The sequence below is a fragment of the Haplochromis burtoni genome, unplaced genomic scaffold, assembly GCF_018398535.1.
Source record: "Haplochromis burtoni strain Fernald_Lab_line unplaced genomic scaffold, NCSU_Asbu1 Contig_7, whole genome shotgun sequence".
NCBI lineage: Eukaryota > Metazoa > Chordata > Actinopteri > Cichliformes > Cichlidae > Haplochromis > Haplochromis burtoni.
In genome coordinates, this window is record NW_024582368.1 from 3,571,140 (window position 1) to 3,594,682 (window position 23,543).

The following is a 23,543-nucleotide window of genomic DNA, read 5'->3' on the forward strand; positions in this document are numbered from 1 at the left end:
CAGTCAGATGCTTTCTAGATCATAGATTCTGCATTTCATCATTTTTTAATGTCTAATGGGAGAGGGCCCACCCACATCTACAATGAGCCCATTCTGACTGCCCATAAGAATATTGTTTTTAATTTTTAATGATCAGAATAACGTATTTAAATGCACAAAAGGCTAAATGTGAATTCTATGAAAACACTGATAATTGTGTACATACAGTGAGGATAAACTTGCTTTCTTTCTTTTATTATATTATTTATTTAGTTACAATTTGAATGTCAGTATTTAAGAGAGTGAATACTCGATGATGGTCTTCACAATGGTGATAGATCAGATATTGTTTTCATACATTATGCATGTGCATGTATTCATTCGTAATAAACACAAGTGGTAGAATAGTATCAAATACATGCATTTTATGTGATTACAAGTTCCAGCCCAAATTAGTTTGGCCCATCCTTGCACTACACCTGTACACACTGCACACTACATCGAGATATGCAACTTTTCAGCTAATTTGGCAATCAACTTGGTGCAAACATACAATTTCATTTGTAAAACTGCTTTATGTTTGACATGTATCACATATTTAGCTCAAGAAATGGGAACTAATGTGTTTGAGAGAGGATTTAGTAACAAAGTGCCTAAAGATACAATATAAAATTGTTTATTTGTCAAGTTGACTGGTTCATCCCTTCAGTTAGTTTTTTGGTATCCTTAGATGATAATTAGGTCAGTGTTACGTAACATTTCTCTAAAAGTACTGGACTGAAAATGAGTGAAAAATAGCTTATAGTCTATAGGAAAATTATGAAAGACCTTGTACAGTACTGGTGTAGTTCATTATGTAGGTTACATGGAAAGATCCAGTCTACTTTATGTTTTACACATCATTATAAAGGGATTATAACCTACTCTTGTAGAAGGCTGGTTAATATAATGCTGTGTTTTAGCCCTGAACATGGGACAGGATTTCTGTGTTGGCAATAAAATGTTTTTGTGTGACAAGCTCCTTCACCACTGCAAATTGTATTTTTAGTGTATTTTAAGTCCTTGTGGGCTGGGAGTTTGACACAATAAATACCGAACTCACACACACACACAGTAAATCCTGTGGGCTTACTTCATGCAGCAGTTTTAGCTTATGAAGATTTTCCAACCTAGCTGCAAACTGAAGTACCTTTAACCCAAAGATGTCCATCGTTCTGCATTTAATTGTATTGACTAGAAAAAAACAAATTAGAAAGTTAACTATTTCTCCTGAACAACCATAAGCAATGAGGCTTGAGGATAAAAATATCAGCATCATTAAACAAGGCACTAAAATGCCTTTTTCATGACTTTCCCTGAATTCTACTTAGTCATTACCTCTTCCCTACAGATTTGTATTTACCATAATATTGTCAACATGATTTAAGACTAACAAAAACCTGCAGATCACTCCACTGTACGTCATTTCAAACTTCCTGATTAATATGGCTTTATTTATTTATTTATTTAGAGAAGAGTGTGAAGCCAGCTACTATAAAAACTGTCATAAATTTAACACATATCAGCGACCATAGTCCCTGTATCGGTTCCTAAGAGAAGCTCAAAAGCCCCAGGACACAACCTCAGTCCTGACTCTATGCATCAGGTACATGCATGCAAAAAAAGAAAGAAAGAAAGAAAGAAAGGAAACCAAAAAAAAAGAAAACCTGATGGATAATGTTCGGGTAAGCCCTGATTTGTAACATAATATGGTAATCCAAAAATATGCCAAAAATATTTCATGAGGAGACTGTATTCGGTGGATCAAATATTTATAAGTGTGTGTAAACTAGACACAGCGCATTATGTAAAAAATAAAAAGAACGACAAGCAAATATAAAATATTTATAAATACAAGCCAAGCTCTGCCTTCCTGGAAACCTTGCTTGGCATTTGCTATTTAAAGAAAAAGGCTTTAAGTTTAATTAATTTTTACCATTTCTGAAAGGACAAATGCAAACATGTTGTTTTTTCTATAACCCAAGGCACTTCCTACAAAGATCTTTATTAAAAAAAATGCTTTACATGGCACTTTTGAAAACAAAGCCACAAAGTGCGTTACAAGACAAAATAAAAATGGCAGGCCCGAGCTAAAACTTTAAAAAAAATGGCACACTTGAGACTCTAGATGTTAGGTTTAAATCTGACTTGATAACATTAATGTTTTGTTTTCTTTGTCATTACTGAAAACAAGCTGCTGACTGATCATTCCCCTCTGTACTACTGTTGTGAGCAGAGTGCTAAAAATGCACACAACTCAATTTACATATTTTGTGTGAAAATAATGCAGCATGTTTCTACCAGAATGACAAATGACTGGATGTTGATCTCACCAGTAGAATCTGTTGGGGACGACATTGTCATGCACAAGCTGCCATCTTCTTCCAAACTCAACGGAGACATAGAGCTGAAAAATGGGAAGGCATTAATCAAATGTCTACGGCATGAGGTACAGTATAAAGATGATTTTTTTCAGAATCTCCAAAAGGATTATTTCAAGATTTATGTCCAACTTTTTTCCAAGCAGCTGCCAAAACTTTAAATTTTGTGGCATTAAGATTTTTAGTTGTTTTTAAAAAAAAAATACAGCACTACTAAGTGCATGCTTTATGCGGAGATCCACCAGTTCATGTAAAAATGCAGTAACCCTTAGAAGCCAGATTTTAAAAATAAAACAGGGAATGGTGTATATCTACTGTGATGGCTTAAATAAGAGGGAAGTGATATACAAAGTGGTCTCTGAGTTAAAAACCACAGCGTCTTGTTCTTAAAGTAACACAGCAGGATTCCTACCTGACATCTTAAAATCCATCTTGTAGCTGTCATTGTAATTTTTCTCCATAAAGCCATTTTACTTGTGTTCAAGCAGTCCGAAAGCCTGTCATCTCTCCTTAATGACTGAGCAGCGTGCATCTTAAGCTCTCAGCCTTACAAGGATCGGCAATATCATTTTTGAGTTATCTAAGTACTTACAACTTTTAAAAGACATGACAGGCAATCAATAAATGTAAAATGAAACCCAGCTATAGCTGCGATAAAAGGAACAAGGAAAACCACTGAAATGTAGCTTTACAAAGACATACAGAATGACCTAAAGGCAAACGTCTCTGGAGCATCTTTATTTTGACCCATCTGTGGCTCTCAACTCAGCTTTCATCTTCCTCCCTGCATCATTTATCTCACTTCTCAGACCTTGACCGTTTTTCTCTCTGAAAATCAAGTCTTCCAATAGCAGGCTGGGAGTCCGAGTTTGATGCCTCTGGTTTTGAGTAAAGCAGACAGCAGGGTTCTCACACAGAGTAATGGAGGGTGTGTGTTTATGCTCGCTATTGTGTGTGAGTGAGTTTGTGCATTGTTTGGGCGTGTCTAACTTGTTAACTTTCCCCTGTGCTTTCTGAGGACACATCCATTCAGAGCTGTCTGTAGCTGCACCTTATGACCTGTTAAGGGCTGCAGAAGCGGCAGATATCTGTGCTTGTGAAGACCATGTTATGAGAGTTAACGTTGGCATTAAAATGAATGCATCTGGCCATCAAGGCAACCTATGTTCTGTATCATTTTATAGAGAGATTACTTGCAATGTGACCCCACGGTGACGTCAGTCTGGCAGAACATTCAAGTAAAAGTAACAAAAGAATAAAAAGCAGCAAGTAATCTGTATACAACAGCCCACATTCTCATATGGAGATGTTTTTCTGTCACATTTTCAGATTTTATTGCAACTATTTCATGCCATCTGACAGCTACACTCTACCTTTTGGTCATGACTGTAAGCCAGGATCCAGTCTTCCTGCTCGGGGTGAAAAAGCAAGCTGAGGATATCAAAGGCTAAGCTGTATTTTTGATAGGACGCCCCCTCGTCAAGGCTAATGAGCAAGCTGCTCTCCACTTCTGGGTCGGTCAGTAACATGATCTAAGACAAGACAAGACAAGAGACAGGGGAATCAGCAGCCCACCATGACAGCATCCATTCCACAGGGCTTAAAGAGTGCTTGTGCAACAGACGCAAGGCACAGACTCCTGCAGGGCTGTGTAGGGTAAAAATCATAATAACCCTGCTGACAGACTTATGAATCCACGTACACGACATGCACGTTCACACTTACCTTCATCTTGTTGTTTGGACTGACATACAAGTAGCTCAGTATGGTTTTTGTCCCGACTTTCTCATTGAGCTTTTCATACGTGGTCCCATAATCAGTTGACCTAAAATTCAATTACAGGACAAAGTAAATGGGTTTTGCTGGAGAGAAGAGAAGAACAGCGCAACACCTACTAGTTAAGATGCTGATGGTATCATTAAGCATTTCAGGGAAGCAGAAAATTACCACAGCAGAAGTCGTGAAGCAATTTGCTAAATGAATGGAGATTTTTTTAATTATTAAAATAAACAATAAATCCAGTGTTGCATGTGTGGCTGAGACATGATATTATTATTCCTTTTAATTAGTAGTGGTATTATAAGTGTTATTATTGTGTTATTATTGATGCTTACATTTAATTACCACTCTGTCGTGTTTTAGAAATCAAATGAAGGACATATTTGCCTGAAAGCTTAATAATGGGGTTTTGAAGTCATTTTTTCATCTCAAAACAAAGGCACTATTTCAGATATCATTTTGAATACCTATTATTTTCACCAAAATAGATATCGGTTTTAGGTGGTTGGTGACATTTCAGTAAAAAATAGCCGTTGCACTGCATAATACAAAAAAAACTTGTGGATTTAGGATATCTTAGAGGATAAACACCAGTATTTGATATCCTGGCAAGAGAATACACTGAAATGTTGCACAAAACTTCATGAATTAAGAATGATAATAACTAGGAAATCACTTTGTTTCTTCAGTTCTTGATGACTGTGTTAAACACCAACATAACATGCTGTATAGAAATGACATGTAACATGTCTGAATTGTTAAAATTCACTTCATTTGCTGATGATTAATTTATATTTCCCTAGGAACACTTGGAACAATATAGTGGAAAGAAAACTGAAAGAAAATGGCTGAAATTAAAAAAATATATTACGGTATCACTAAATTAAAGCAAAATAAAGCAGAGGATGTTTTGTAACAGGCAAATAAAAAAAGTAAATTTATAAGTATAAAGAGGGCAAGAAAAATGTATTTCCGGGCATGATAATTGTATATAAATGATGTTGGAAGGTTCATATGAAAACCACTTTTGGCTGCTCCATTATCCACAAAGGAGTCGCCACAGCGGGTAACTCCACATGTCAGATTTGGCAGATTTGTTACGACAGATGCCGTTCTTGACACAAGCCCAAACAGATCTATGTTCCCAAAGTTGAAAGGGATTGAACTTTCACTTGTTAGGCGAATATAAACAATGTAAAAATATGAAGGTCCAAAACTAAATATACATAAAACTTTACATAAATCAAAATCATTATACATACTGTGCATTACTTACTGTGTGGAGGTGTGGAGAAACACATTCAAAACAAGAGCTAATACAGTGCGTATGGTACAGGGGAAAAATACTACAGGACTTAAAAAGCAACCATAAACCAACCATGCAACTATTCATTAAACTACATGCCTTAAAATGTTACTATTCAGTCCATCTCAACACTGCACTGGTAATATACAAAGCACAAAATAATCTACCTCCAAACTGTATTCAAAGGTTAAATCAAATAGGTGTAACCATTGTGGAATAGGTATGACAAGGAATTAAGATTGTGTAGTTCTCTTTTTAAATTCCAAAAACCAGGTGATGAACAAATGTAAAACCTTATTACTATTGTCTGTGAAACATTCGCTTTTGTCCTTGTTTACCATTTGTTTCAAATGTATTATTTTTCATTTGGTTTTTGTTTCAATGAAATCGAGTTAGAAAAGCATTGCCATTTCAAATTTGCTCTGTATAAAGGATAGGCACGATAAGCTAAAGCTTCATCCTTCAACTATTCTGTCAGTAATTTGTGTTCCTCCCATTTAATTAAATTCTTTGTTGTCAACATTTATTTTAATGGGCACTTCTTTTAATAACAACAAAAATTTAAATGCTTGTCATAAATATGTGGAAATGGATAGATTCGGCATTTGATGACAAAGTGTAGACTTTACCAACTTCTATTACACGAAATTAAATCTTTCACCTTTTACTGACAGGAAAGTAACTTGCGTCACTGTGGACACAACAATGACATTAAGTTAATGATTCAGTGTTAATGCTTTTGTGCTGTTAAATGATCTCTCCAAGGGTCCAAACAGTGTGCAACTACATTAACATCAACATAACAGTAACATCAATGTGTCCTGCTGTATAACTACAGAGCGTAATATCAGAGAGGAGATCTTACCTCCATAAAGAACTCTCCGTTACTCTGCCAGAGTTAAAGTCGTAGTATTTTGTCAACATGAGAATCACCTAGAAAACAGATCAAACAGATTACCAGCTGTGAAGGTGTGTATCATCAGTTTTCAATAGCAGCCACAAAGTGTCAGATAGCGAACCAAAAGCCGCCCATGCATGTGTCTTTTAATCTCCCTGACAGACAATGCTTTATTAAAAACACAACAAAACCGTGATGCCTTGTCAACCCACTACCCCCGTACGCCATGAAGCCTTGTGCATATTCTCAAGGGAAAAAATCTGATCACATATGTATGATATACTGCGTTTTATATACCTATATATTGTTAAGACAGAGTAGAGGACCAAGAAATGCAACCACTGGTGAGCAATGACTAAATGAATAAATCAGTAAACACTATAATTTATTCTTGGCATAGAAAGGCAGACCTTAAAAATATATAGGACATCCATTCTGTAGAGAGTCATAAAAAATGTCACTTACATGTGTGGTTTACAGTTCACAGGGCTTTACCAAACACATAAAAACTACAGATTTCCTGCTGTCTTTCAAATTAATATTAATAAACGGCTTGCTGTGGGATATCATTTGCCTGCTTTTCTCAGAACGTATCAAACCTTAATCAAAGCCAGTGTGTTTGTATGAGCATGTAATTACTGATGCATGAAGGCGTGTTTACATGCTCTTTACTTGTTTGTTTTTTTACTTTTTTTTAGTGAAGAAACGGTTTTACATATAATTATATATATTTAGCAGAAACAAATGCAGAAATAAAAATAATGTCTGCTAAACAGTCATTGTGAGCTAATGAAGGGCACCACGTGAACAGCAGTTCACATGGTGCCCTTCATCCTTTACGCAAATTAACTGCTCAAGCAGTGCCCTTTGTGCACTAGGGAATCATAAAACCAGCAGCTCATATAACTCTCTCGGGAAGCCTTTTGAGGCATCTTGTTGAGCTTTTCACCGCTACCTTCTAATTATCAAGTGTTATGAGCATTTGGGGTGACATTCCCTATGATGACTAAGAACTTCATCATATTAACAGGAATTTTTAACTTTTTTTTATTAAACTTTTGCATATAAAAAGGCCAAACAGAACTCATTTTCCAGGTTAAAATCAAACAAATTCTTTTCATCTCTATTTGATAAATGTGCACTTTCAGGTGAATCATGTACCATATTTTCTGTAAAAAAAAAAAAAATAGTATTTTTCAAAACTAAATTATTCAATATGAAGTCAAATCAAGTTTGTTCTCTATATGCTTATAATTCCTAAATATACTGTAGATGCAAAGACGTGTCACAGCAAGCGAGCGAGACCATAATTAGGTTGAAACAACAAAATAAACAGAGAGATAGCAAAAGGTTTGGGAGAAAAGCAACTTCAGAGCATCTAACAAGTCAAGAGCACTCGAGGAGGTAAGCATATTATTGCCGAGGTTTACAATCAAGACCTGCCTTCAAAAATGGGCATACAGATGGTTTAGACAATCAAAGTGCAAACCACTGGTTACACTCAGGAACAGGAAGGCCAGATTGGATTTTCTGAGAAAACACCTAAAAGAGCAGGCACAGATCTGAAAAACATATTTGGACAAATGAAACCAAGATGAATTTGTACTAGAATGATGGGAAGAGAAAAGTATAGAGAAGGAGAGAACAGCAGCTCCTGTTCTGAAGCATACCACATTATTTGGTGGATCATGGTAATGTTATGGCATGGGCATATGAAACTGGACTGCTCGTGTTTGTTGATGTGACTGCTGATAGAAGCACCAAGATGAATCATGAAAAATAGTGCAAAACTGATCAGGTAGTGCTTCACAGTGCAAACGGATAATGACTTGTAGCATACTACAAAGCAACCCAAGAGTTTCTCAAGGCCATTTTTCAATAGCCGAGTCAGTCACCTGATCTCAACCCAGTAGAGAATGCTTTCAGTTATTATGTACAAAACAGACAGAGCCACAAACAAGCATTAACTGAAGGTGGCTGCAGTATAGGCCTGGCAGAGCATCTCAGAGGAGGAAACATAGCATTAGACAGGCAGTCATCCAGTCCCTGTTACTTGAGTCTGTGCAAATGGAAGACTAAGTATTCAAATGGCTGCGATTAGTTAACAAAAAATAAACAAATAAATCAAGCTAAAAATATGCATTTTGGTTACATATCAATTGTTTTAATTAAAATCCACTGTGGTTTACATATTTTTAAAAAACTACAAAATTCATGTACAGTAGTTATGTCCATCCATCCATCCATCTTCATCCGCTTTCTCCGGGGCCGGGTCGCGGGGGCAGCAGCCTAAGCAAAGAGGCCCAGACATCCCTCTCCCCAGCCACCTCCTCCAGCTTATCCGGGGGAATACCAAGGCGTTTCCAGGCCAGCCGAGAGATATAATCTCTCCAGCGTGTCCTGGGTCTGCCCCGGGGCCTCCTCCCGGTGGGACATGCCTGGAACACCTCACCCAGGAGGCGCACAGGGGGCATCCTTGTCAGATGCCCGAACCACCTCAGCTGGCTCCTTTCGATGTGGAGCAGCAGCTGCTCTACTCTGAGCCCCTCCCGGATGGCCGAACTTCTCACCCTATCTCTAAGGGAGAGGCCAGCCACCCTTCGGAGGAAGCTCATTTCTGCCGCTTGTATCCGCGATCTCGTTCTTTCGGTCACTACCCAGAGCTCGTGGCCATAGGTGAGGGTAGGGACGTAGATCGACCGGTAAATTGAGAGCTTCGCTTTTACACTCAGCTCCCTCTTCACCACGACGGACTGGTGCAGCGTCCGCATTACTGCAGCTGCAGCCCCAATCCGTCTGTCGATCTCCGCTCCCTTCTCCCATCACTCGCGAACAAGACCCCGAGATACTTGAACTCCTCCACTTGGGGCAGGAACTCATCCCCGACCCGGAGTGGGCACTCCACCCTTTTCCGGCTGAGAACCGTAGTTATGTTTTCAACAAATTCTGGACTTTTTTTCAAGTACATATTGTTATTGTTATTATTGTGTTATTATGCGATTGCAGTTTACTTTGGACATTATATGACTGGGGTTGAAATCAGTGATCATTTGCTTTGATTAGCTGTCTACAGATCAGTTAATATTTTATTACAATTACTCTGAGCTGAATGAAAGATCCTCTCAGAGATATCATATTTGCAATTACTGTATATAACCTCTAAACAGCAAATTTATGTTTCTCCAAGAGAAAACCCCATTATCTGATATATTATGAATATTACCAATAGCCCACTGCCTCTACCTAACACCACACCGTTAATGCAGTAAATTGTAAATTCACGGTTTTACTTTCTTTCCAGACTGTATTCCCCCTATGCATAGGCTGAGACAGAAAACTCTGACTCTGCTCTTACCTTGTGCTGAATGTATAAAAATTCTCTTTATGGGAGGTAGTTCTAAGATAATCCTCACAGCTTGTTATAACTTTGTGTCCAGACTGGCTTGCAGAGATTTATGGTCTTCCAATAAAATGGCCTTTATGCCTTCCAAAAGTCATAGCCTCATGGACACTGTCATACACAATAAAACAACCTGCAGCAGTCTGAAAATTAGGACAAATTACACTCCCACCCCCTCTTCTGTATGGCAATTAACTTTATGCATTTCCTTGGAAAGACTCCAGGATTACAGCAAAATGTCATGTGTATCTACCTTCCTGCTGGCTGGAAAAGAGTCCTGTATTCTGAGTGATGCTGAAAGTAAGGTGAAACTTGATGGCTGCAGTTAACACGTCAATAAAGTGATACAATATTCACTTTGTTGGCATGTCTGTGTCAGAAAGGTGCTTAACATGTCACAGAAGCTATTAAATTGCTTTTTCAAACCACCAGATGAAGGCTCTTCTTTTAATGAATACAACACATGGTAATTTATCCTCTGAAAATGGTAAAAGAATCTGTTTTAGCACATTTTTACCTTTCAATTTGAACAAAGGTGTCAGCTACCTGGGGGTAAAACAACTCTCTAACTCACTGTTTGGCTCATATTGTACTCTGGCTTTGGTTCAGTCCTTTCCCTTGTTTTAAAGGGGAGAGGGGGTGAATAAGAAACAAATGGTGAAGAATATTTTTTCCCATGGATATAATAGAAATGCACCTATAGATTAACAGATGGATAAATGAAAGAAAAAGAAACTGAAATGCTAGATCCTGAACGCAGCAGATCTTGATGTACTCAAGCCCTCACATTATAATAACTATTATTAAGTAACAGCAAATTGATCATAAATAAACCTAACAAACAACAAAATAAAAATGGTGAATAGCTGAATAGTAAACCAGCTTCAGCTTTACAATAACCATATAGATAATGTTACTGGACTCTATTTAGGTTTATGACTTATGCAGGTTGGTAGGTGGAATGGTTCATTTTGGTTTTTACCAGCTTTAAATAACAACAACAACTGTATACAACTGTATATAAGCACAACATCAGTGGCCTTGAGGTGACTGTTGTTGGTACAAATAAAACTGAATTGAATTGAATTATTTTTGAGTAACAGATAGACCACATAACCTCCTTGGAGGAGATAAAGAAGTATCAGCTCTATAGTCAATATTCAAACAATTCATGGTCATAAAACTGAATCTGTTGTTATAAATACTTTTACAACAGTGGCTGGATGCTGGAATCAGTTTTTAGGCCCACGTGGACCAAGACAGCCAAAATCAAAAATTGGATTTTTGCAGATAAACAAATCTTGCTTCTCATTCAGCAGTCGTAAAATCATTCACCAATCTGTCTGCACTTGACTATGGGGATATTGTTTACATGCAAGCTTCTTCATCTACCTTAAGTCCTCTTGATTGTGTGTATCACAGTGGGGATTGTTTTTTATATATTTTACATGAACAAGCTTAGAAAAGATAGCATCATTCTATGATTGTATTTACTGTCCTACTGTAAAAACTCCTTGCTTGCATATGCTCTTTAATTAAATTTAAACACTGGGATGTCCAATCCCAGGACTGCTAATAATTTTAACATTAGCTGGACTTCTTGTTCACATACTGCACTGGAAAAACTGAATTTAAATACTTTGCTGTCAATAAATGGAAAGAGCTGCAAAAAGCTAGGAAACTACATTCCCTGATTTAATAAAAACATTTTAAAAGGTTATATTTATTTATCTTGAACTAACCTTGCATTTGCTTTTCTTTATTTGTGAATGAATCACGCGTGATGTGTAAGGTGAGTGTCTAAATAACAGATTTAATAATAATAATCAAAACCTTTTGCAGAGTGCTTATCGAGATCGTGTACCACCAGACAAACCACGCATGTTTACACTGCAAATCAACCTCAACCTACTCCTGCAGCTAAGGTGTGGCACATAGGCTGCAGTAACTCCAGCATGTTTCCAAAGTGGATTACTTGACATCCAAGTGCAAGCAAATTGATTTTTCAACTCTTAATCCTTTGTAAATCTTAAACCTTGAAGGTAAATGGCCTGGGATGAATTTGATCATTATATAAGAATGAATGGAGGCTTAATGGTGACTTAAAGAGCTTAGGGTGAAGAGATTACTGGTGGGAAATGAAGGCGTTGTATGCGGAGGGGTAGGGGCGGTGTGGTGGTAGAAAGCAGTGTGAGGATTCGGTTACTGAAGGATGAACACTTGAGACAAATGAAATGAGCAACAGAGTGCACACTGCAATTCATTCCTACTCTAACCAACCCGCTGATCAGGCCTTATCAGCTGTTGGAATTAAGACGCCTCATCAATAAAACTGTCATCACATTTCGCCACAGCAATTAAACAGATGGATGATTCCATAAAAGCAGTTGTTACAGGAGTTACTCACTGGAATATTAATAATAAAGACAAATATTACACATCAAAAAGTGGTCACTGTCGAAGCCTTTTTCCCTGCTGCATGCTCAAATGTAACACATCCGCATCACAAGTAAGCATACGATCCGCCGTTAACACAAATACACAATTTAAGCAAATTTAATTACTGCATGTTGTCATAGGGCATCAAGATTTTGCGTAATGATGAAGCTTAAAGGTGTGACAACTGGTGGCACTGATTTTCACAAATAAGGCAAACTAATTGGGAGAAGAAATGTGAGAACACCTAGATATCCACACCACAGAGGTGATAACAATGTTAGAGTGCACGCTGTTTAAGAAATGAAAAAAAAAAAAACAAAGCTTAGCAAGCAAATTCAAAGCTCCCAGAGGAAGCACAGCAGAAATTATGAAACTTCACTTTATGAAATTACCACATTAAACAGCATCATTTAACACCTTCAAAAAAGAAAGCATTGTCTAATTTTATTAGGGTGTTTATTGCCCTACGACACACTGCACGGCAACAAAAGCCTGCAGGAGGGCATGCCGTCATACACTTCAATACCACCTGAGTGAGACACACAATGTACAGAGCCTTTTGTCTGCCACATCAATTTATATCATTTCATTAACAAAGGCAACATTTCCTCGTAGAGCAGATGTTGCGCTGGAGCTAGGTTGTTTGAAGTCAGGGCTGTTGGCTTTCCCATGGATTGCAGGTCACTGCAATCATAAATTATGAAGTAACTGCTCAACAGCACTTTGCACAACATAAACTATCCGTGTCCTGATGAGAATGATGTATAAATACAAGAAGGTGTTAATCGGAGTAAATGTGCTGCTTGGGAATTTAAGTAAAGGCTTTCTGACCGCTGCTTTAACAAGGATGCACATTTTACTTTCATTCTTGCAGAAATAAAGTTCATCTATGATGTGCCTGATGGCAGTACTGTGTTCCTCTGGCAGACAGAAAACATCAAATAATCAGCATTTTAAGTGCAGCTTCACATTACAGCTTCGGCTTTTGAGCAGAGCAGCAAGTATGTGACTTTATTGGACTTCTCTTGCCGAGACAACGGAACTGTGTCGAAGTAGAAGCTCGGTTGGCAAGTCATCTGAAACGGCTTCCTTACTCTTTCAGCTTACGCTCTCGCATTATTTGCTTCTTCACCATAAATGAACGCCCAGGCTAGTCCAGCAGCTGGGTTGCAGCAGCATGCTAAGCTTGTGAGTCAGTGTGCACGAGGAGGGGGTCTGATCAATGCAAGCAAGATTAGACAGCAAGTGGGTAGGTTTCCAACTCAGCCAAAAAGTTACGCCCGCTGTGCGAGGAGGATTTGTCTTTTTCTTTTTCTTTTTTTCAAAACTCCCCTTAAATCTTCAGCACTCACTTTGAAATTTGGAAGTGCTGAGTGAAAAGGTAAAAAATTGACAGTGTGTTGACAAACCTAAAAGCTCCCTGGACTCTTCAATATGTTTCCTCTGACGTAAATAAAGTAAAACAGCTGATCCTTCTGTTTGCCAAAATGCATCACTGTAAATCCAAAACGGAGAGCTCGAGTGAGCAAATCAAAGTTATGGTTTTGATTATAAGGCTTTTCTTGAAGCAGCCAGATGGTATATGAACAAGTAATGCAGGTGGCCACTGTAAAATGAAAGTGTTCTGAACCACAAAATGAGGTGCAAACTGAGCAATGGTCGACAAAAGAATATTGACAGCAGCAACCAACTGGCAGAGTGTTTGAGCTGGAGCACTGAGGCGCTGAGGCACACCAAGCAGCCGACAACTCAAATAGCACTTCAACAATATAGCGGTAATTTTAACATTAATTGTGAAGATATCTGTGCAAATGAATAGGCCAACTCTTTGCTTACCAACTGGTACTCCAATTATTCTGAAGCTTTAGCAGCTGCTCATGAAACAACACTGAGTCACAGTGGAAACAGCCAGAGCACACATAACAATAGCATGGACCTGCACAGCATAAGTTGTATTTAAGCAAACAAAAAGAAGTGCAAACAAAAAGATGTGTCTGTGACAAGAAAAAAAAGGAAAAAAATAACAAAGAAAGAGGTGAGATCTCATTATGCATTGTTCCCGGCAAATTAACTTTATCCTTGTCTAGAATAAGATCGTTACCTGATTTGAATTTGGAATTTCTGCTCTGTTAGACCACACTCGGTGCAGAAGAAAGGAAACCCAGGAGGGGAACGCAGCTTGCCAATAAAAAAAAACACACTCAGCAGGATTTCAAGGCGTAAGAGAACCTCACCACAGGAAGGCTTGGTGGCTCGGCAGAGCTGAACTCATCCTGCCAGTAGTTTCTGTGCAGTGCTGAGCTTTAAAAAATCAGTCTCTCTGTTTATCCATGCAGTACAGGCAGTACTACAGCCATAAATTGTCAGGAAAAATGAATTTGTTGTCTTCGGTTGTCTTATGCTAAGTCATGGTGTTGCGATTCCTATCATTATGTATTTCATGAATTTATTTATGTGTGTGATGTTTCCCTTCCCGAAATGTTACACCAAGCCCCTCGGGCTCCACATCCCAGCCAGGAGTGAGCAGAGCTGGTGGAGGTCCGTTCTGGCTGCGTCGGTCAGTGGGCTGTCTGAGGATGTCTGAGCATGTCAACAGGCTGTTTGCTGTTTGTGATGCTTTGCTGAAGAGACAGAATTTACATAGGTGAGATAAAATAGTGGAAAGGTGTTAATGACCGGACTAGTTTTTGAACCCAGCACAAATAAAAATGGCAGAACAGCAGCAATATGATCCAGATTAGAGTTTGCTGCAGAGAAAGCTGCACTTTTTTTGTAATTACTTCAATATGGCATTTGAAAGAAGTGGGACAGGAAATTGTGTCAAACTGATCAACAGGGAGATGTGAAGTCATAAATCCCTTTCACGTCACTGTTTATTCATTAAGATTTAATTTAGCATTGACTTATATGAGTATAGATTTAAAGAAAGAAAGAATGACAGCATTATTTTTGCTTTATTACATTTATTAATGATGAGCTAATTTTGGGTAAGGTCCAAAGACCGCTGAATTTTTTCTGACCCGTGTGCTCATTTTCTTAAAAAACATGGCATATTGTATGTTTGCTGTGCCTTTCCTGTCCTTTACATCAAACCAAAAATGCAAAATCTTGGTAAATATGATTATTTACTTTCCTTCCAACACTTTGCACGTCTCGCTTATTTTTGACTGTTTTTTCAGGTCCACACAACAGTTTTTTTTCACCATATACTGCTTATTTCATCCAATTTTATCCTGCATATTCCTGGTGCTGATACATTAGCATTTTCTTTGAGTAAGGCCAGCTTTGTACTGAAAATATCGCACTTTGGGCAAACACAGTATTCTCGCTGTGGCTCCGGGATGATGGTATATATGGGAAAACAGAGAAGAAGAGGCCTGGAAGTTAGAAAGGAAAGAGATATGACTTTCACGTTTTTCAGCACCCTCAAGATTTATTTGTTTGTTTGATTAGCATGAAGTTTCCAGCCTTAATTTTGATGTATTAATTTACATACCTCCATAGTGCTCTAACATCAACATTTTGCTTTTGATTCCTTAATTATCTTGGGAAATCACATCATTTTATTCACACTGGTAGTATGACTTAAACCACATAACCTCATCTTTAACTGATAATTTATCCTCAAAAAAAACAGGTGCTGGCAAACTTAAATATATCTGTAACCCTAAATCTTATCTTCCGTTTTCAGGTTTATGTAGTTGGGGTGCGGTAGACTCACGCTTTCCATGTAACAGCAGAGATTTATATACATATAAAAGTGAATTATAGGACAGATGTTTGTATTGACTGTGAATAAACAAATGGCTTGCTCATCTCATCATTCTTATAGCCCAAACCTAACATACACAAAGACTCAGCTCAGGAACATTACAGTTAAAAAGATACTGTAGTGATGCTTACCCATATTGACTTTCAAGGACACAGAAGACAGTCATAAAGTGGAACTGGAGAATGACAAAATTTTATCTGTGATTCAGTCAGTGAGTCATAGAAACGACTAAAAACTCGGATGAAACTGGTGACTGACTGCATACCTGGCCAGCCTCCAGTTTCGCAGTAGCGGATGAGACAATTCACCAAAAACTCAATGAGGCAGATGAGGAGAAGCTGCGCACCAAGCTATCAAGAACGTGATCTATGAAGAGGAGGATGCCCTCTACAAAAATGGGAAAGCTGAAAATATAGATTGTCATGAACTGCGAAGCTTCTCCTCGAGGTTGCTCAAAGCAGAGAAGCACAGAGAAATTCAACACTACATGCACAGAAGGCTTCAAGCTTGACCATGATAAAATAGTTATGAACCACGTTAAATGTCTTAACCCCTGAAAAGCTCAAGGACTGGGAGATTTATTAGGAGCCTCTCTACCTATCTACTAGTAATTTAAGCATTCTTTTGGACAAAAATGTTTGAGAATTTTCCTGGACGTCGTAGCACTCTTCCCTATCCTGACCTTGAAAATATGGAAGGGTGGGGGGAAAATGTGTTTTCTACTAACAATACTATCAATAATTTTCTGCTTTTAACTTTTTCCTTCACAAAACAAATAACACAATGTGCATCCTGCATTCTTCTTCTTCTGTGTAACAGCTGGATAAAGTGAAAATAAAACGGAACAGATGTTTTCAAGGTCATGTGATGCTGGATCGTATCCCAGTGTAACCTGGGTAAGACCTGGGACAGGTTTGACAGCCTCACAGGGGAAACAGAATGACAAGCACTTTCACACCTGCAGGCAATTTAGACTTTCCGATTCACCTTGCTAGTCTTTGGACTGTGGGAGGAAACTAGAGCACCTGAATGAAGCCATTCGAACACAAGGACAACACGCAACCTGAACATCATACCCTCTAAAATTACAACGTTCAACATTAAACTAACACATCGTTTGTTCAGATAAATTGGGTGCGACCCACACAGCCCAATCCTGCAATATTCTGCAGAAGTAATTTGCAGTGATGCCTCTGTCGCACAGTTTTTGTGATTTTTCCACATCATTTGAAGTTAAATGTTTAGTTGATGGGGACTCACGATGCCCGATTATTTACCTGATTAACTTCTGGTCACCTGTCTTGCACTTTTACCAACACTGCTCACCAAAATTCCAGTCTGATTTTCCACATGGCTGCCATGAAAAGATCCATTATAAATTACAGCAAGCAAGTTTTTAAAATAAGTATTTTATATAGCGTGACTAAAACTGCAAGTTTTCATTGATTTACCTTATATATCGCTGGTTTACCTGTGCTCTGTGGATGTATACGTTTTGTCCAATTTATACATGTTCTATAAGCCAGTGACCTGAAATATTTGCTGTAAGCCTTACCCACAATTTTTCTATCCATATTGTAGATTCCAAAATTCAGTCTAAGCTCTCAGCTAAGATGCTTTTTCTATTTTACTGAACAGAGGAGAAGAGACAGTCCTCCCCTGGAAAACAGCTGTTAAATGAGAGAGTCGCTACCTTTAGGCACCCTTATAACCTACAAAATGAAACTTTGAAATATGTGTTTAATGTTTTAAAAGGCTCTATTTTAAAGCAAATTCTGAAAATTAGATGACAGTCTTACTCCAGCGTCCCTGTCTCAAGCCAGGAATGGTGATGACTTGTGCTATGACGGCTGAAACAACAGATTGATCACAATCGTTTATCCGGAGGACGTGTTGGAAGAGACCCAGTGCACTGAAAAAGATGCAAGCAGACTATAAGAAGCAGCCTGTTGGAGATACACACACCTCGTTTCTTCAAATAAAGAGCGACAAAGTCTAACGCAAATATGGTTTATCAAACACTATCCACCTGTGGATATTTAAGCTGTTATAATTCCTCCTGCAAAACACGTTGTGCCCTTGGCTCCACTCAAAATCCCAGTGCTGAAGAGTTTATTGAAATAATCTAATGCAGGTAAACCATTGAAAGTTATTTAATGCTACACTACAATTCACCGTGAAGCAAACATTCAAATATATCTCAATTTATTGCAGTTTCTTCTTAATAGAGTCCTTGAAGCTTGCTAATTAACCGCTACAGTTAAATTGTTCAACTCTAATGAAGGCAGCCTTGGTATTGAAATGCTAAATGTGACAGACAACAACCACATGAATTAGCAGCGTGGACTGAGCACTACTTTTGATTTTGTCTGTTTTTTTGTGTTGATTGAAAAGCTGAAAAATGTTGCAGCTTCGTTTGTGAACCGTGATAATTGGACAAATGATAAATGAATGGCACCATCCATCAACTAGGCTTCAGCAAATAAGTACCAAAGCATCTGCCTGAGCTGGACAGAAAAACTAGATATCAAGGCATGTCGACATCAAGCTCGGACAATGTGTGTAACAAACCGTACAAACTGACTGAATTTCTTTAGATGTAATGCTTCATCAGTTATTATATGTCAGAGTTTTCAAGCAAGCACAACAAACAAATATCTACATTTTTGAGCACTACTAAAAATATAATGTCATGGACGACAAATATAATGTGATAACTGTGTAAATTCTCAAAGCAGGTTCCCATACAAACTGAGTTACATGGGTCCCTAAACAGTTCTTCTTTCTTTGTATGACAGTCAATAATACAAAATGTGTTATTCAGCCTGTAAGACAAGGTTGCTTAGGCCTGTGATGTGTGACACTAAATGTCTTCTTGTTTCCAGGGAATCTGATTAAAGCCCTTATGACTAAACTGTAAGTGTTAATAGATTAAGCAAAGATGTTTAATTAGGACAAGGCTTCATTTTGAAATAGATTACTGCTTTAAATAGATTTATTTTAAAAAGTAGACCAGCTGGAAAATGTACACGTTTTCTTACTGACCACCTGGCCTCCACTTACACACATGGAGAAAGAGAGAAAGAAGGGGAGAGGGTGTGGCAAGTAACACACACACACACACAAACACATTAGACTGTGAGTAGGCGAGATGAGATTCTGTATAAGGGGGAAATTTGTTGAAGCAGAAAGTTCGCCATGCAACTGTGAAGACGATAGTGCCAAATCCTGCTGAAAATGACTTAATAGGTTTTGGAGTATAACTAATACTATTAATTAAAAGCAGACAAAAATACACAAAAAAGCACTTTAATCACTTTTTATTACTGTGTGACTTTTGGATCTTTGGTACCCCAAGATACTCCCCATCGTATACTGTAACTATACTGCATTATGGATGATAAGCTTATTTACTTTCCTGGCAAGAGGTAGAAAACTGTGTGCTGTGAGGCTTATAGCTTAGCATAATGAATACAAACTGGGAGGAAACTGTTCAGAAATCACTCTAGTCACCCCACAAAGCAAAAAAATTCTGCTGTTGTTGTAGACAAGATGTATCATACCAGTTACTTTTTGGATAAGCTGGGGAAACAGTTTCCCCCGTTTCCAGGCTTACTGCTAAACTCGGCTAACCACCAGTTGGCTCTGGCATCCTAACTAGTGTTTAGGAGAGAGGATCCTTATCAGAACTATGAGCAAAAAAGCCAATAGGTGTAACTGCCCTAAAGTCAAAGCAGAGCAATACTGAGGTAATGTATTCAAATAGGAACTTTCCACAGCTATGCTGATGACACAGAATTATGCACACCCGTGCAGCCAAATGATACAATAAGTCTGATGAGTAATAACTTTGTGAGACTCATGAAAGACAAGCAAGGTAAAAATACTTCTGCTTTGCCTCAGGGCCACAAGAGATGTACTGTCCAAAAATCTTAGCTCTCTGCTTCCACAGTTCAAGCCTAAGCAAAAGACATTAGTGAGAGTGTGTTGGACTTTGATCATAGCATTATATTACACCATAAAATTGGAATTCTCTCAGCTGAGTAATATTGCCATATCAAAAACCCAGTTTGTGCTTAATTCTCAGTAGACTAGACAAGCCTATTGTGTATTTCAGTGGTCTTGCTGAGAATTTGATTTGTCAATTATAAATCATTCAAATCCGGGTGCTTGTGATATTGACCAGAACAAGAAGAAGAGAACACTGAGTGATTCTGGTTTTAGCTGAACTCGGTATAGCTCCATATATATTTTACAGATATTAAATAACTTGTTTGTCTATAAAGCACGACGGTGTTTCACCAGCTTCCATCCTCAAGGCTCCCTGTTGTTTTAAGTGTCTTTACATTTACTCACATCCTCCATGTAGGTTGTTTGAAGTTCAGAACCACAATCAGACCCAAGAAAATTGGATCTGTCCAAACTGTAGAAAGTATGTCCCTCTGGATATCAGGGAATAACCCCCACTGAGCATTCTGTTATCTTTCAACCTGTAAATCCATTTGTCTCCAAGTCCTTATTTTAGCATGTCATTGTATTATGATGTTATTTCATGCTTCATTTATCCTTAATTTCTCTTTTAGTCTAAAGGACTCCAGGTTTAGGTTCTTTGCATGATTGTAATTATATTGATTCTTAATTATTACGCTATTATAACTTTCATCCTATACTTTATCTGAGCCATTCTTATATAATGGGTGGTAGGAGAATTATAGTTTAATTGATTTAATCTTGCAAATAATATGTATGCAGAGAACTTACAAATGAGTGACTGACCAAAACGGGGAAAAGCAAAATGAGCTTCTGTGAGTGACTAAATGGGAGAAACACGCACAAAAGAGCAAATGGGGCATAATCCCCTTAACATTATTTTCTTTTTCTTTACCATATCTGCCAAGTCAGCCGATCAATAAACAACAGCATAAATAGGGTGTGCGTGCCCGTGTATGTGCGCGTGCGCGAGACAGACAGAAAAAGAGAGAGGGAGAGCAAGGGAGAGGTTGAAAGGCAGAGACTGATTCCTTTAAATTCTGCAAGCTCTCAGTTTTAATCTTTCATCGCGTTTTTCAGACGCATCTGAATGAGTCTTACTGCCACGTAAGACCTGTGGATGAATGATGACCACACTGCGTCAAAAAGAGGTCCATGCGTAAATCTGGAGCACATTAACTACTTACGCTACTGTTTTGTCCGGACCAGTGCACCATCGCCTGGTTATGAGCCGTGTCCTCGGTGAGCGCAAATGTCGAACTTGTGAGGTGAAACTCCTCCTGGTCCGAAACCGAGGCATCCTCCCCGCCCTCGGGTCTGAATCCGGACCAAGTCTCTGTGCTCCTCGCACTACGTCTCCAACTGGTCACATTCCTGTCCTCGTTTTCCGTCACATCACCAATTTTATTTCCCCCATCGTCTGTGTTATTCTCGGTTACATTGCTGAGAAAGGGGGAGGACACGCTTGAAGACACTTCAGATTGGGAAAGTTTCTGGTTACTGCTTGGGGCGCCTTTATGCAGAGAACTTGAGATATTTCCCCCAAACCGTGGCTGTACTTTGGACGAACTTTCTTCGCTCGCGGTCAGTTCTGCATCGTAGTGCCTTTCGTTTCGGGGGGTGACCGACCCCTCGGTAAATCTAAGAAACTCTTCAGCTGTTGCCTCTCCAAAATTTGTCAAATCCAGCGCCGAGAGTTCCCGGGGAAATGCTGCGGAAATGAGCGGCAGCTGGCAAGACGGAATGCACCTTACCTCCGCTTTTGTTCCGCCCAGGATGGAAGTTAGGGTAAAGATCCAAATCCACTCAGAGAAAATGATAAAAAGGCAGTGACCGAGGCGCGTCTCCATTCTACGTTGATTCCTACTTAAAAACATATCATTTTTTTAGTCTTGAGCGAGTGTCTGTCATCACCTGGTAAAGTGGTTGAATGTACTGTGAGGAGGTGCAGCAGCGCGCGGACAAGTGCTCCCAAGTACTGATGCAAACGATGCATCAGAGGAGGAGCTGGAGGCTGAATCCTGCACAAGAGGGGAGCGGGGCCGATACCCCGCATCATCATCTCAACCTGGATTAAAACAAAAAAAAAGAAGAAGAAGAAGAAGAAGAAGAAGGAACAACAAAATAATAAAAACAAGCATAGGGGGTTGGGTGTAACTTAAGTTTATTTCTGATCAACAGTGTGACAGATAGTATGTCATTATAAAACATTTGATTTAATAATCATCTTATATCTTGGTAATTATGCACAGAATCAAAACAGCCTGAAAGGTGATGTATGGGGTCCCTGGGGGGGAAGTCTGGAAACATTAGTGGGTCTGCCACTGGCAGTCTTTGTGAGGAAATGTTACTGACAGGAGCTTTATGGAAGATACAATGAGGCTTTGCATTTTCCATTAGCAGGTCTGAGTAATCAATTAACAAGATTGCCTGTGTTCACTGTCAATTATGTCATGCAGGTAAAGTCCTGGCTGTGGCTTGCCTGCAAAATGGGCTGGAAATAGTTTCACTTAGGCTTTGCTCCTGTATTATCCATTCAATACAGCTGAATGGAGAAAATGCATATTCCCCAAATTTTACCTGCTGTTTTCTGTGGCCTTTTCTTGGGGTTAATGGAGGCTTGAATAACAGGAAATAATGAGAAGAATTCAAAGCAGAGGTGAGTGAGTAATCAGTCTTGCTACATCTCTGATCTCTGCTGTTGACTATAAGTACAGAAGAGTGCGCAGGTGTCACGGCAATAATAACGATCCCATTATTGCCATGCAGTGCATACAGCAAAAATATATTGTTATATTTCTCTATACTTTGGGCTTTGTTCCAGTCAGCTAATGGTGGACCATTAGGAGAACTAGAGCCTGTCCAAACTCTGTGATTAGATTCTATTTCTGGGCAACATTTAGTCAATAGGATGAGGATGCTGTTGACTGGTGAGTGATGCCGAAGAGACTCCCTATATTGAGCTGCGTTCTCCCCATCGCTCTGAGCTGCGACGTGATCCTGTTCCACATACGGGTCAACTGCACAGAGACGTCTTTCATTGCCAGCCATTAGTGATGCAGTGAGCAAGAGCTGTCTCAATCTGTTTCAGTTAGCCCCCACCAGACAAGGGGAAACCAGTCTATAATGCAGATTGATGGCTGACTGAGAATTTCAATCACAGAGAACACTGGCTAAAAACCTCAACTTTCGACTGTAATGAAAACCTCAAGCAAAGTCCAACTGTTTCAATACAGAACACCTTTTTTAAAAATGGAAAAAACTGGTCTCTTTTTTCTCTAGGTACGAGTGTGTGTGTGAGTGACACTTCCACAAGTTTACACGTGTGTTTCTGTGCTTGTTCTGACTTTGTCAAGTTCACAGTAATAATGCAGTGATCATAATGCCTGACCTATCTGCTTAGTTCAGATGTGGATAAGCAGTTCCTGCCTTTGTTTTGCTTGTAACGTCTCTGTGATAGATGATGCTAAAAAGTTATCCTCAGCATCACCACTTTAGCAGATTTATTACGTTTACTGATTACTTTGTCATATTATTCAAAAATGTTTTAATCAGAAAAT

General features: G+C 38.7%; 1 protein-coding gene across 1 annotated transcript in view; it reads right to left on the reverse strand.

Moving 5' to 3' along the window:
• LOC102303074 (VPS10 domain-containing receptor SorCS1) overlaps window positions 1–21,811 on the reverse strand; it is a gene marked incomplete at its 5' end in the record, with an annotated part of 48,178 nt that extends 26,367 nt beyond the window's left edge. The window contains 5 exon segments of the mRNA XM_005914144.3: window positions 2,352–2,425; window positions 3,773–3,931; window positions 4,125–4,224; window positions 6,350–6,417; window positions 21,171–21,811. Of these exon segments, the coding sequence (XP_005914206.2) occupies window positions 2,352–2,425; window positions 3,773–3,931; window positions 4,125–4,224; window positions 6,350–6,417; window positions 21,171–21,811 (1,042 nt within the window).
• Window positions 21,812–23,543: the final 1,732 nt, after the last annotated feature.